This window comes from Colossoma macropomum, unplaced genomic scaffold (assembly GCF_904425465.1).
Source record: "Colossoma macropomum unplaced genomic scaffold, Colossoma_macropomum, whole genome shotgun sequence".
In the NCBI taxonomy this organism is placed as follows: Eukaryota; Metazoa; Chordata; class Actinopteri; order Characiformes; family Serrasalmidae; genus Colossoma; species Colossoma macropomum.
Window position 1 is genome coordinate 7,806,248 of NW_023494796.1, and position 14,871 is coordinate 7,821,118.

Below are 14,871 nucleotides of genomic sequence, written 5' to 3' on the forward strand. Positions count from 1 at the left end.
TTATGGATGGTGGCGCCGCCCTGTTGGTCCTCAGGTGTAGTGGGGGACAGCATGAGTGAAGAGGGAAGGAGAGGGGGCGGGTAGAGTAGCGGCAGGACAGGGATAAGTCCCGGCGTGGGAACGATAGGGGCCAACACCTGGACAAACGTTTCTGGTTTATTCATATTTATAGAAATTTTTGCATTTAAATAGCATCATTAAAAATAATATTTAAGCCGGTGACTACAGGCTTATTATTTCATTAATATTCTTAAGCTGTAGCCAGTATGAATTATTATGAAATGAATATACACGTAAAATAATTATTATAATAAAAATGAAAAATTCAACACTGCTTTTCATCAGTTGGGAACTCACAGTCGGGAAGGGTAGGGTCATGGGTGGGGTCAGCAGCCTGGGTTGTGGTGAGCCAGATGCAGATCCTGACATGGAGCTGGAGCGAGGCCTGGCTATGGGACTACCCCACTCATACGGGGATGGAGGGGTAGCCCGGGATGAGGGAGAAGAGGAGGATGAAGAAGAGCAGGATGGTGAGGGAGGAGAGGGTTTCTTGCCCAGCGACAGGTCCACAGGCTCCATCTGAGACTGCAGGCGGCCGGCATCCGGCACCGTTCGGGCTGGGCTGCGGTAGGGCGACTGGTGGTAACCCACTGGGTAGTGGGGCGGGTAACAGGCCTGAGAGTACTGAGAGGTGTACGGTGGGTGCACGGCCAGGATTACGCCAAAGGGTTCAGGCTGAGAGTTCCCCAAGGAATAACCATCAAACAGAGAGAGAGAGAGAGAGAGAGAGAGAAAGTGAGAGAGAGAGAGAGAGAGAGAGAGAGAATATTCATTAATTAGGCCTTAAACTACCAACATAATTAGGAACTGACAGTGGAATCGGAGACCTGACTGCAAATATAAGCCACAGTCCCACCAGGTTTCAGTTAGTTGTTAGGAAACTGCTACAGAGTAACATATATGTTAATATGTCTATTACAAGCTTCAGATAAAATGTTCTGAGTGTTTTTTACATGCTTCACATGTTCGCTGTTAAACTCGAATGGCCAAAAAAAAAAGAAATGTGCGCCACAATTAGCTTAGTACTAACATGCTATTATGTATGGTCCAAACTGAAGGCCTAGCAGTAATAGTTATGATTCAACCCTGGTTTTAAAGAAAGAAAAGCTAACGTAACCACACTCAAAACACTGGTATTACATATATTACAAGTGGTTGTAGGGATGTTTTCTTTTTCCACTCAAATATATTTCCACAGATATTTAGACTACTTATGATCTTATAAAAATGTGCCTGTCTGTCAGATCACCAACAAAATGCCTTAACAAAGGTTTGGAACCCTAACCCTAACTTGCACCCACTCTCAGGCCCATGTGTAGACACCAGGATTCCAATCGTATCTACTTTTACCAACAGTGAAAAATTAGTAAAAACAGCAAAATATATCCTATTATCTACAAACTGTTATTGCATTTTCAGCTTGTAGTGAATGCATATATTAATGTATGTGCAGTTGGGCCACTTACTAACAACGATGTCGCATACAGGCTTTAGGCAATAGACCTGACTCTGAGTGTTATGCAACTCACTGAGTGTGCAGAATATTGTTTACTCACTCAAAAGTAGAGAAGGAAGGGAACTTGAAAAAAGAAACAGAAACTTTTTCTGCTGGTTTTTATACCACTCTTTTACTTGACAAATCTACTGATAGCAGCATAGAAAACTGGCAATGGTGTTTAAAAAAGGCTGACAAACCACACACAGGCTGGGTGAGGCAGCTGTGTGCTCAGGGGTACAACAAAAGGGCAGAAAAACTGCTTTTCTGACAAGCAAGCCGGAGCCAAACCTAACATTCAGCCCCCTGCAAAGCCATAACCTAACGAGAAAGGAATGCACATCCATCTGGGGAAAGAGTGAGAGAGCGAGAGAGAGAAAGAGAGAGGGGGAGATGCGGTTCAGTAACATCAGTGTGGTATGAATTATCCTTCTGAATTCTGAAATTTAAGAGTGTCTTACTGATGAGGTTAATACCTAGACTCAACATGGCCTGTGCTACTGCCCCTGCTTTTCTTTAATACACGGAAACTGGACTACTTACACACATACATACACACATGAACCTCTGGCGTGCAATTGGCCGGTCGCCAGCTTGACCATTGTGTGCTTTCTGTGACTCAGGTTTGTTTTTCGGGGCGGAAAGAGGGAGATTGTTTTTGTTAAAAGTGGGTAAACTGGGCCTATTGACCTAGACAAGCAACAGGAAGAGAGAGTATCGTTGCTGCTCCACGCACACCTTACTGTACATAACCACTCACCTAAATCTACATTTTATTTCAGGCATAACAAATCTACCCAGGTATAACTCTGCTTAGTATTATTCATCGTCACACAAGTCAGAAATTAATTAAATGTACAAATGTGAGAGATGACAGACGAGCTGCACTAACACAACTTCAATTACGAGTCGATCATGTCAGGCAGGTTGGCTGAACTACTTACAACAGGTGTTGCATAAACAGGATCGAAACAATGTGCTCATATAACTGACAGATTAGTCATTCTCTTGGTCATGATAATGTAATATAGAGATTTGTAAGAGTTGCCCCATAGGACAATGTAATATACAGCTAGATCAGGGTTGCCCCATAGGACAATGTAATATACAGCTGGACCAAGATTGCCATATAAGACAATGTAATATACAGCTAGACCAGGGTTGCCCCATAGGACAATGTAATATACAGCTAGACCAAGATTGCCATATAAGACAATGTAATATACAGCTAGACCAAGGTTGCCCCATAGGACAATGTAATATACAGTTAGACCAAGATTGCCATATAAGACAATGTAATATACAGCTAGACCAAGATTGCCCCATAGGACAATGTAATATACAGCTAGACCAAGGTTGCCCCATAGGACAATGTAACATACAGCTAGACCAACGTTGCCCCATAGGACAATGTAATATACAGCTAGACCAAGGTTGCCCCATAGGACAATGTAACATACAGCTAGACCAAGGTTGCCCCATAGGACAATGTAATATACAGTTAGACCAAGGTTGCCCCATAGGACAATGTAACATACAGTTAGACCAAGATTGCCCCATAGGACAATGTAATATACAGCTAGACCAAGGTGGCCCCACAGGACAATGTAATATACAGTTAGACCAAGATTGCCCCATAGGACAACGTATTATACAGCTAACCAAGGTTGCCCCATAGGACAATGTAATATACAGCTAGACCAAGGTTGCCCCATAGGACAGCATCAGCCATTATAGCTCCTTTGACTAAAACATAAGGAAGACACTCCTAGCTGATCAATTCCAGAACTACAGCGTTTATTTATTTGATGTTATTGTATTTCTTAAAGCAAAATTCTAAAACAAACGAACATGAGACCTTCAGCAAGACTGTTTTAATTGATTGCAACTGATTTGTGTTGGGTAGTGTCATACTGCTTCTTATACCTTTAACGGCATTTGTGCATACACTGGTCTCAATATGTCATACTACTCACCGTCTCCATGTCTGTCTTCACTGGGTAGTCACAAATGAGCATGGGTGCTTCCACTGAAATTCTGAAAAATGAAGAAAGCCAAAGAGATCAGATGTAGATAACAACAACAATAAATAAACCATAAAAAAGCCAGATCAGATCAGTAACTTCCGACATTTCAGCAGGATAAGCACACACTGTTAATGGCAGCATGGCCCATTTCATAAAGCTGAAAACGGTACGGGTAAATTCCCACTTACTACATAGATACTCAAAAACAACAAGATCTCATTGCTCTTTCTCACAGATGTTAACCCATATAGCTTACTTGTATAAAATACATTTTTGTCACAGGTTTGGGTACAGAAAATCTAGTCTAGCACCGTAGGATAATGTCATATAGTTCAAGGTTGCACCATAAGACAATGCTGTATAGACAAAAACTGCCTCATAGGACAATGCCATATAGAGCTAGACCAAGGTTGCCCCATAGGACAATGTCATATAGAGCTAGACCAAGGTTGCCCCATAGGACAATGTCATATAGAGCTAAACCAAGGTCGCCCCATAGGACAATGTCATATAAAGCTAAACCAAGGTTGTGCCATCTGACAATGTCATATAGAATAAAAAGGTACAAAAGAGGCTTGTGTGTATCTATGCACATAAGTAACCTGAGACTAACAGCAACAACATCTCTTTCTTTTTCTCACTAAATAATTTGCATAACAGACTACAGGCTAATTCTGGGTTAATATAAAATTGTCATTACCAGATAAAAAAAGGCTGATGAGGAAAGTGACTCATGTATCCACCCAACACTACAGCATCTTCCCGAACACCGCCAGCCAAAACCACATACATTTGCACTCTTACTCATTTTGAGCCCACACAAGTTTCTTTGATGGAGATTACTTAAACTGGTTCATTTGTAATGTGAAGGTATCACAAAAGTGATTATAATGTTCTGCACATTGTACAGTGTTGTTTTTTTACTACATAGAGTATTAAGCAGATTTTCAATGGAAAGCCCTCATTTCACTTAGGCCGAAAAATATCAAAGAGTTCTAAATTAAAAGCAGGACAGAATGAATCAGAAGCTTTAAAAGGGCCTGATTATTGCATGTAATGCTGACTGCAGGTGTGTGTAGGAGTATGTGGGTGGGTAGGTGTGGATGTGTTTGGTTCAAATGCATTTACTGGAGCGTGAAGCTTAAGAAAGGATCAAAGGTTTGGAGCTGAAATGCCTCGCGGATGACCCACAGGCAACATCTAGTAAACAAAAACACTGTCATTACTGTCTAGTAAATGTCTATGTAAATGTCTGTACTGATACGGGGTTTAAGTACGTGACAGCGGGTGGGTGATACACTGCGATACAGAGTGGGTGGTATGATGACAAGTTAATGTTATTAATTATTAACGTGTTTTTTAACCAAGTATCATCAGCACTTTTAAAACACTCAACAACTGCACAAAAATAGATTCAAACCCAGCACAGAGTTTATAAACAACAAGCAATGGTGTCACACTGCCACACCAAAACTGTACAGTAACAAGCAGCTGATTGGATGTTAGTCCATTATGACATCACCTTGTTTATCTTTACCAGTTGTTTGATTTTTATTGCGTTAAATAAAAAGTCACTGTAAAAATACAGAGAGAGAGAGAGAGGCAAAAAAAGACAGAGAGAATGAAAGAGAGAAAAAGACATAGAATAGAGAGAGAGAGATAAACACAGATATATAAATAGAGAGAAAGAAAGAAAGGTAGAGATAGAGATAGAGCAAGAAAGAAAGAATTAGAGAAAGAGGAAAAGAGAAATGGAGAGAAACAGAGAGAGAGAGACATAAAAAGAGAGGAAAATACAGAAAGAAAGAAAGAAAGAAAGAAAGAAAGAAAGAGACAAAAACAGACAAAGAGAGGCATAGAAAGAGTAAGAGAGAGAGAGAGATAGAGAGAAACAAAGAGACATAGAAAGAGAAAGATAGAGATAAAGAAAGAGACAGAGAGACAAATATAGAGAGGGGAAGAAGGAAAGAGATAGAGCAAGAGAGAAAGAAAGAGGGAAAGAGATACAGAGAAAAAGACAGAGAGAAAGAATACAGATAGAGAGGAGAAAGAAAGAGAGACAAAGAGAGAGAGAGAGAGAGAGAGGTGAAAGTCATGTCACTTTACACAATCATTAACAAAGGGAGAGCCATTAATACACACACACACACACACACACACACACACACACATGATCCGAAGGTAAACTGAACTCACACACACACACACAGTGCAGAGAGTGAGTCCACTCCAGAGCACTAAGTACACAGTAGAGTGATGTGACCCACAGGAAGCAGCGCTCGGGCGAGGCTGCATGGAAACGGCAATGGTGCGACCACGCCTGGTGTCACCAGAGACAATGCCCCACATATTCACACACACACACACAGTTTTCACGGCTTGTGAAACAGCTGCCACTCCCACCACATCAACGCTGCTTGGGGTCAGGTGAGGGTTAACCGTCCGTAACGCTGAAGTGTTCCCACACACATTGTGTATGTTTACCCTGGACTCAGTTTGAATGCTAAACAGTGGTTCAACTCTAATAAAGCAGAGTTAACGCATTACTTGCACAGCTAAAGGCGGCAGTTAGGCCTTTTGTTTAACGGAAAAAGAAGCCCAAGGCTTGGCTAGAACATGACCTCTGCCCTTTGTCAAATTAAACCCTTTTAGTTTGCTTTGTATTATAGAGTCTTGATCTAACAAGCACTAAAAGTTTACATTACAAGCTAATCACTAAATCCCCTATGTCTTTACATGTAGGGAAACTTCAGGGCCTTGAAGACCTTCACAAAGGGCCTAATGAGTTGAGTGAAATAAGTAAAATATGTTTTTTAAATGTTCTGCATGTATTTAAACTTTACAGGTTATGTAGGAATCCTCTTATTTCATTGTTAGGTTTTGGTTGGAAACAATAGGACTCATAAATGAATTCAGTCAGTCACATGAACAAAATAACTTGAGCTGCTTGAGCGAGGCTGAAGTTGGCTTCTTATTAGTAGCTGTAGTGTTTTAAAAGGTGCAGAGAATCTGATATGTTTTGCTTTTGATGGCACAGCAGCCACAATTAGCATTAGCTAACATTCCTCTGTCCATTGCTTAGTAACAAATAGCCTCACGGGGCTAGACAACCATGAGAAATGTAAGCCTAAATGAGGCTAAACGTAGACTTATTAGGGTGGGAACAAATTGAGAGTAAAATTTTTGAACCAATCCAACACCTTGTGAAGGTGGTGCTCAAAGTAGGGGGTGATGGTGTGCTCATCAACATTGTCTAATGGACAGCACTTGAGTATGTAGGCATGTGTTGCGTGTGCGAAGAACACATTACATGCGATAAATAAACATTATCTCTATCTAGAGAAAACCAGTTTGCTTGGGTTATCATTGTATTCCAGACGTTAAAAGAGCACTGACCAGAGCAGTTTGGGGTGGGGCAACCCTTGTTAGAGGCAGAGTTTGCCACAATCCAGCTCTAGAAGTTGAACAGCTTGTCCCTAGATGTGTACTTTCATTACAAGATCACGTCTGGCCCTGTGAGACATGCACTTATGAATACATAAGGGCTGTATGACAAATCATATTGTCACTGTTATCGAGATGTGAATTTCCGCGATGTACACTGTTGAGGGCTGAGATGACAGATCAAAATACCCTACACATGGAGCGCCAAATTTGATGGGAATGTAACGTTACATTCCCACAAAGTGCCCGCCCCCACTGGACTTGAACACTGCGAGACTGCCAGAAGGGCAAGCGACTTAAAAATACAGCTAATAAAACACACACGTGTACAGCTCTACAGGTGTCTGTTTAACTTGAAATTAGTCTGAAAAGTCAGGTGCCACAACCAAAAGCTTTGATATTACTAACTATATTTAAGATATAAAATATACATAGATATAAAGGCAAACATATATGCTGATGTAAAATGCACATCTTATTTTTTCTAACAAGAATTTTAAAAACTGTCATTTGCAAAACCTCATCACATATATAGCTGCAGTACACATCACTACAAATTAGTGCATTGTAGTGCATTCAAAATCTCTCACAGATAGGGATCCATTTCGGTCTTAAAGATCATCTGATGCTGTGATATCGCAACATCTGAAAATACTGAGTTATTCATATTTATCAGTATCGCCTGGCCTTACAAGAAATGTCACAGTCAAAGACATCTGAAACCACTCCGTTTAAACACAGCTTGATGAAAACATGACATTTACATGAAGCCTGAGGGGCACACACATGCAAAACCCACATACATACACTTATCAATCAAAGGGGAATTCTGGCAATTTTTCTAAATGTCTGCATAATTTAATAGTTGAGAAGTAAACAGTCATCCAGAGTGGTTTGATGTGAAACGGTTCATTGTAGAAAAACGTACTGACTGGAACCAGGGGTCACAATGAATACAACACATATACAGGCACTCTATTTACTATACAAAACCACCACTGAGTTTTTATATGTAACGTAGGTGATGGTAAAATGGTGTTGACTCCAAAATAGTTTTCTTTTGGAACTATTTTGTCTTAGAACGCCTTTGCCTCCACCAAAAAAGGCCAAGACTATGATAATGTCTCAGGCATCATTCAGCATATTCATAACCATTTTCATGTAATAACTTTCTGTGAGGGAGCTCTTAGAGGTGGACGTCTGGTTCCTACCACCACTACTGTGAATAATTCTGACTCAGTAGGTTTTTCTAGGGCAGAGCATTTTATACCAAACCTCTCTGAACAGCTTAGTTAAATATTAGCCATTTAATTAAGCAGACATGTTAAAACGTTTATAGAATTCCCCTTTAAAGCCTCACCTTTCTAATGGTTGGCAGACTTTATGCTGTCATTAGGAATTATGATGAAATTACTTCATAACTGCCACCAGCGTTTATGTAGGAGACTACAGCTTCAATGGCCTCATTAATTCAGACCAATAAAATCAAGGCCTTTTCTTTTTTATGTGTGACAGCGTAATTATAGAGTGTGTGTGGGTGTGTTTTCTGCTCAGACTGTAGAGTCTGTGTACCTTCAGCACTCGAGCACAAACTCAATAAATATTTTCACTGAACTGCTTCTGTTCATCCACAACCCACTTAACAAACACCACCAGCATCTCTCTCTCTCTCTCTCCCTCTCTCTCTACATCACTCATCACTCTTCATCACTCCTTCTCTCTTTGTACTTCTCTCCCTCTCTCTACCTCTTTCTCTCTAATACTGTCTCTCTCTCCCTCTGCATTGCAATTTTCACTTCTTCTCTCTCTCTGTTCTCCTCTCCCTCTCTCTACCTCTTTCTCTCTAATACCATCTCTCTCTCTCTCCCTCTACATCGCAATTTTTCACTTCTTCTCTCTCTCTGTACTCCTCTCCCTCTCTCTACCTCTTCTACTCTCTCTCTCTTTGTCACTACTTCCCTCTCTACTTTTCTCTTCAACACCATTTCTCTCTCTACCTCTCTCTTTCACTCTCTCTCTCTCTTTCTCTCTATCACTCCTTCCCTCTCTACTTTTCTCTTTAAGACCATTTCCCTCTCTACCTCTCACTCTACACCTCTCTCTCTGTATCACTTCTTCTCTCTCTGCCTCTTTCTCTCTAAGACCATTTCTCTCTCTACTCTCTCTCTCTCTATCACTCCTACCTCTTTCTCTCTAATACTCCTTCTCTCTACCCCTCTCTCTCTACATCTTCTCTCACTTTTCCCTCTCATTCCATTTCCTTGTCTCTCTTTCTTCCTTTCTATACTCTCTGCTCTCACTCACTCTTTCACTAACCCCTTCTCTCTTTCTGTTTCTCTCTCTTTCCTTTCTCTCTCATCACTTTCTCACATATATCCGTGCTCTCTTGTTGTTTCTTTGTCTGGATCTATCCCTCTCTCTCTCCTTCTGCCTCTCTCTTCCTTTTTCTCTCCCCTCTCTTTCCCCCCACAATCTTATTATTTCTCTGTCATTCTTTCTCTTGTCTTTCTCTCTCTTTCTTTTTCTCTCCTCTCATTATTTCTTTCTGTGTTTTTCAATCTTGTCAGTCTTTCTCTCTATCACTCACTCTCCCCTAATGTTCTCTCTATCTCTCTCTCTCTCTCTCTCTCTCTCTCTCTCTCTCTGTCTATCATTGTTGCTGTTTCTCTCCCCTCAATCCCCCTCCCTACTATTTCTCTCACTCACTCTTTCTCTCTCTGAACAAGATGACTCAGTGAGTTGTATCTCTTGTATATCTACTTGCTTCAACCACAGACCAATCAACACACACACACGCGCACACCCACACACACAAACACACACACACGCGCACACACACACACACACACAAACGCGCACAGACACACTCACAAACACACATACACACACCCCTCGTGACTGCGCAAACACCCGTCCGGACCCTGAGGTAAAAAAAGTCCCTATTATATCATTTCATCATATTGACACTGACTAACAGTGCAGAGAACACACCTATCATACCATCATAAAGGAGAAATCTCTGAAGAAGTACAAATACAGAGCAACTGTTGACTGAATATGCTGATATAACACTGGATCAGGCAGCTATAAACTCCAGCTTTCAAAAGTTATAACATATAAATATTACAAACTTTTCCCCCAAATGTATTTCTAGATGTTCTATTCAAGTATTTGAAGCAGGCTAGCAGAAGTTAACGTTGTCGTTAAGGTGTTTTCTCTTCCTTGTTTTCGACAGAGTTTGAACCCTATTGCCTGAAATGAAGGCTGAGCTGTAATAGTCACGGTTCGCCACTAGCTAGTTTATTGTAACCCTTCTCAGAGGTATAGTTACAGTTGCTAGGCTGAAGGACCATCTGTGTGAACTAGTCTGCTACGGCGCCACCCTGAGGCAGACCAGTGCTGCAGCTCTAGTTAGTTAAGAATACCAAAGACAGAAGCTTGATTCTGGGTGAAGCAGCTAAACGGTGACCCTTCCCTGAATTTGTATATGAACATCTATTTTTGCATAACATCCTAATAAGTTTTCAGGGACACGCAAGAATTTTAAGACATTCCAGGGTTCCAAAGGCTTAATTAAGTGGTCTCAGCCCCCCATGAGCCCCCTATATTTTGCTCCTTGGAGCTAAGGGAACATAGGTACATGTACATAGGCTGATGTACCCCAGTACAGTAGTGTCGCCAGGTGTCCATTTTAGATCGGCTGAAAGGTTAAAACGTCCTGTCGTGTCTCACTCTAAGTGCATTCCATTTGTAGATACAGACACAGTGCTGTTCTAACCCCGTCACTGCGCTCCTCTCTTTCTGTCTCTCTGTCAGTGCGCTGTCTGCACTGGTGTAGCAATCACAGGTAATCATGTGTGTACGGGTTTTCAGTTACAGGGCCACTGCTGTGTCTCAAACCGCGTATACTGTTCTAAATAGCACAGCATATTAATACGGCACCAGTGCAACAGCTGATTTCTGGCTGATTTCTGACGCATTTTTACACTTACGCTATCAAGCTACAAAAAGAAAACAAAACAGCGAAAAATTGGAGTGCTTAGATGCTTCATACAGTCATGTGCAAAAGTTTGGGTGCCCTGGTCAAATTGTCTGTTGCAGATTTTCTAAGTGAAAGTAAGTGAATACTTCTTCTACAGTGAACGTAATTCTGAATTTTAATACATAATTACTGTTTATTTGCTAAATTTAACATGTTGGGAAAAAAAATCAATAAAACATATATTGCAGCTGGTGGCACATTTTTATTTTAGGCTTTAATTAGGCTTTCCAATCCTACATTTCTCTAGTATTTTTTCCACTTACTACATTTATGCGGTTTTATGTACCAAAAATAATAGAACATAATTAATTTTTTGCAGGGCTATTTTCCAACCTCTCTTTTTGTTGCCAAGCTTTTAAGAGTGATATTTCATCACTGCTGATTTGAAAACTTTGTATCTCCAGCATTGTTAACTTCACAGGAGAAGAATAACTTCCTTAACTCATGATAAATGTTAACGTAACCAGATTTTTCTGGTTTTTCAAGTAATTTTGGATTACATCTATTGGTCCATTCATCATACAATTTGTACAGAACACATAGGGTAACTGAAATCAGGCAAAAAAGTGAAGCACATCAAAAATAGAGAGATAAAGACTTTTGTGTGACAGAGATGATACATAAGTGATGTTATGAATGGCTGCTTTGTTGTGCTTGATTCAAAAAGCAGTCTGGGCTGAAGCACTCATTATAGCATCAGCGTGAATAGGCAGGGCTAAAGCAATGTAGGCTGAATAGGTAGATGTAGGTTTTTGTGTCATCATAAAAACAGCGAATTCAAAACAGACTGTTTTTGCAGCTTAGTTTCAATGTATACACCGTATTTTTAAACTTTAACCATGATTACATGCTCTCATTCTCAGCAAATCAATAGAAATTGTGCACTAAATTTGCTGGAAAATGTGTGTTCCCTGAAGAGGATGTGTTAGCTTCGTTTCACTAACAACACTTTTGTATACGACTGTATTCATCTCAAAAACACAAGAAGCCAAAGGAAACAAGCTAAGAAGTCAAATTAACAGTAAAGTTGCAAGTAAGAGTGCAGAATAGACAACACAGCTGAACGTTGAGTTCACTTAACAGGCCAAGAGTGAGAGAGAGAGAGAGAGAGAGAGAGAGAGAGAGAGAGAGAGATAGCATTAAACTATTCGGTGAACACAATTACAAAGTGTGTGTCCAGCAGATAAGATCAGAGTGTTGATCCAGAGATCGAGGCGTGTGAGTGGGTGGAGTGTCTGGGTGTGTGTGTGTGTGTGTGTGTGTGTGTGCGTGTGTGTCTGTGTGTGTGTGTGTGTGTGTGTGTGTGTGTGTGTTCCCCCCTTGAAGGCTGAAAACAGGAAAAGAGGCTCCATGTGCCAGATGGAATGTGTGACGCAAGCCTCAGCCTTGAAACAAAAGCCCAGGATACGGCAGCCTCACTGACCCAGAGAGAGAGAAAGAGAGTGAGAAAGAGAGAGAGAGAGAGAGAGAGAGAGAGAGAGATACAGAGAGAGAGTGAGAAAGAGAGAGAGAGTGAGAAAGAGAGAGAGAGAGAGAAAGAGAGAGAGAGAAAGAGATTTTTGCTCTACAAATGACTTAAAGGAATACTCCAGCGCTTTTTCAACTCAATCTCTATCTGTTAGATCTGCGTCATACAGGCATGCACCTCATACAATAATTTCAATACTTTTTTTCTGTACTGAGAAAACAGCAGAAAACCTCCTGACTCAAAACTCACCTATAATAGAAACCAATGGGAAGATGCTGCACCTTCCCTTTGATACCTGTTTTACAGTCATATGCAAAAGTTTGAACACTTGCAGTCAAATTACATGTTCTGTTGAAGTGAAAATAAGTTAGTAGATCTTTTGTCAAAGAACACATTTAAATTTCTACATTTAAATTTAGTGCTCAATTAGCTTAACATTAAATTTAAAATACAACATGCACCATAACTTTTGCACAGGGCATATTTTGTTCTACTTTTTCTCCCCAGTGCATTCAATTCAGTGCAAAGAGTTTTCACTTCTTTTTCAGAGCACAAGGAAACAGTAAAAGTTATCTGCAATAACTGGCCGCATGCTACAGACACATTAGAGGTCAGATTGGAAAATGCTGAAATGTTCCTTTAATATGCTGTAGCTGTACCTTCAACCTGCAGTAAGGACAAATGTGTGTCCTGCTATCCGCTTCTGGCCCTATTAGAGTCCCCACAAAGAGCTAAATACATGCACACATGCACGCACAGGTGCAATAAAAATGTAAGTTGATCTTTATACAGTCATAAATGTAGAGATATTGGAGCAGATCAGTGGCAGGATGTATGATTAATACTGCACACTTTGAACTACAAACACATTCAGAGTCACACAATGATCCACCGGATCTTTTCTGATAAGCAGCAATAAGAACGCGCAGCATTTAATCACAGCCGGTGCCGCGCTCTTAAACCAACACTGGCCTGCAGGAGCGCCACACTTCGGCCTACTGTGTCCAGCTTTGAACACACAAACATCCACACACTGCAGTTTAGATTAACCTCACTCAGTTCCATCAACCAGAAAATACAGGTGCAACCCAAAACTACTCAAAACACAACATTTCAGCGGTAATCTAAAGAATCTCAGGTCATAACTAGCGTCTCTATGGCAACACTAATGCAGAATAAAATATATTAGATCAATTCATCTACTTTGTTCTTTATTCCAATCATTAGCTCTGGTCTCTATGACAACACACAACACTAATTTAGAATAACTGATTTTAGTCCAATAATTAATATATATATATATATATATATATATATATATATATATATATATATATATATATATATGGGTTGCGGTGGGGTGCTGGTGTATACATATATATATATATATATATATATATATATATATATATATATATACACCAGCACCCCACCGCGACCCAGAAGGATAAGCGGTTTAGATGATGTATATATATATATATATATATATATATATATATAGATAGATAGATAGATAGATATAGATATATTATTATTATCATATTAAATTATATCATAATATCTAAATATGTAAAATGTATGACAGCAATCAACGCTTTATTCAGCAAGTGAACTTCAGCTTAATGTCTCTATGACAACAAAAGGATCGTATTTATACATGAACTAATGAACTCCAGCTCCTCCACAGCACTTCATATAAACATAATAATAAGTACAGCCTAGTAATAATAACCTAAATGTGGGACATTTAAACTGTAATCTTTACACTGAGTTTACAGTGACTGTAACAGAGATAAGACTACATACACACTCACTGGACTGTGTTTCTCTCCATCACACAACATTAGACAACTCTAAACACACACACACACACACACACACACACACATACTGTTCTGCTCTGAGAGTATTAGCTGGTACTCACTCCTCGCTCCTCAGTGACCAATTTACAGCTGAATTCTCCTTAAAGAGCCTAACTGAAGCAAAGCACACGGGCAGCTGAGGGAGGGAGAGCAGTCCGCCCGCTGCGGTCAGGACACACTGTAGCTCTGCTGCTTCTGGAGGAAGTGCTTGAAGTGTGTGAGCGCAGAGCGGAGCGAGAGAGGGTGTGCGGGCAGAGGGCGGGCCAACCGGGAGCTCACAGGAGGCAAGGGTGGGGCACGAGACCAGCCCAGGGAGGGGTGTTTGTCTGTGTGAAGACTCTCTCTCTCTCTCTCTCTCTCTCTCTCTCTCTCTGTAATTGTTACATATTATTAGTTATATAACACACGGGACATATTGTTATTACATATAGGTATAGGTCTATTCATATATGGATGGATAGATAGATAGATAG

The 14,871-nt window shown here is 40.4% G+C and overlaps 1 protein-coding gene across 1 annotated transcript in view; it reads right to left on the reverse strand.

The window, feature by feature from the left end:
• klf3 (Kruppel-like factor 3 (basic)) overlaps nt 1-14,628 on the reverse strand; it is a 26,109-nt gene extending 11,481 nt beyond the window's left edge. The window contains exons 1-4 of the mRNA XM_036583737.1: nt 14,461-14,628; nt 3,532-3,592; nt 358-735; nt 1-137 (exon numbers count right to left, since the gene is read on the reverse strand). The exon at nt 1-137 is cut by the window's left edge and continues 5 nt beyond it. Coding sequence (XP_036439630.1) covers nt 1-137; nt 358-735; nt 3,532-3,573 — 557 coding nt within the window. The 5' untranslated portion in view covers nt 3,574-3,592; nt 14,461-14,628. The remainder of the gene's footprint in view (nt 138-357; nt 736-3,531; nt 3,593-14,460) is intronic.
• Between the last annotated feature and the right edge of the window lie 243 nt (nt 14,629-14,871).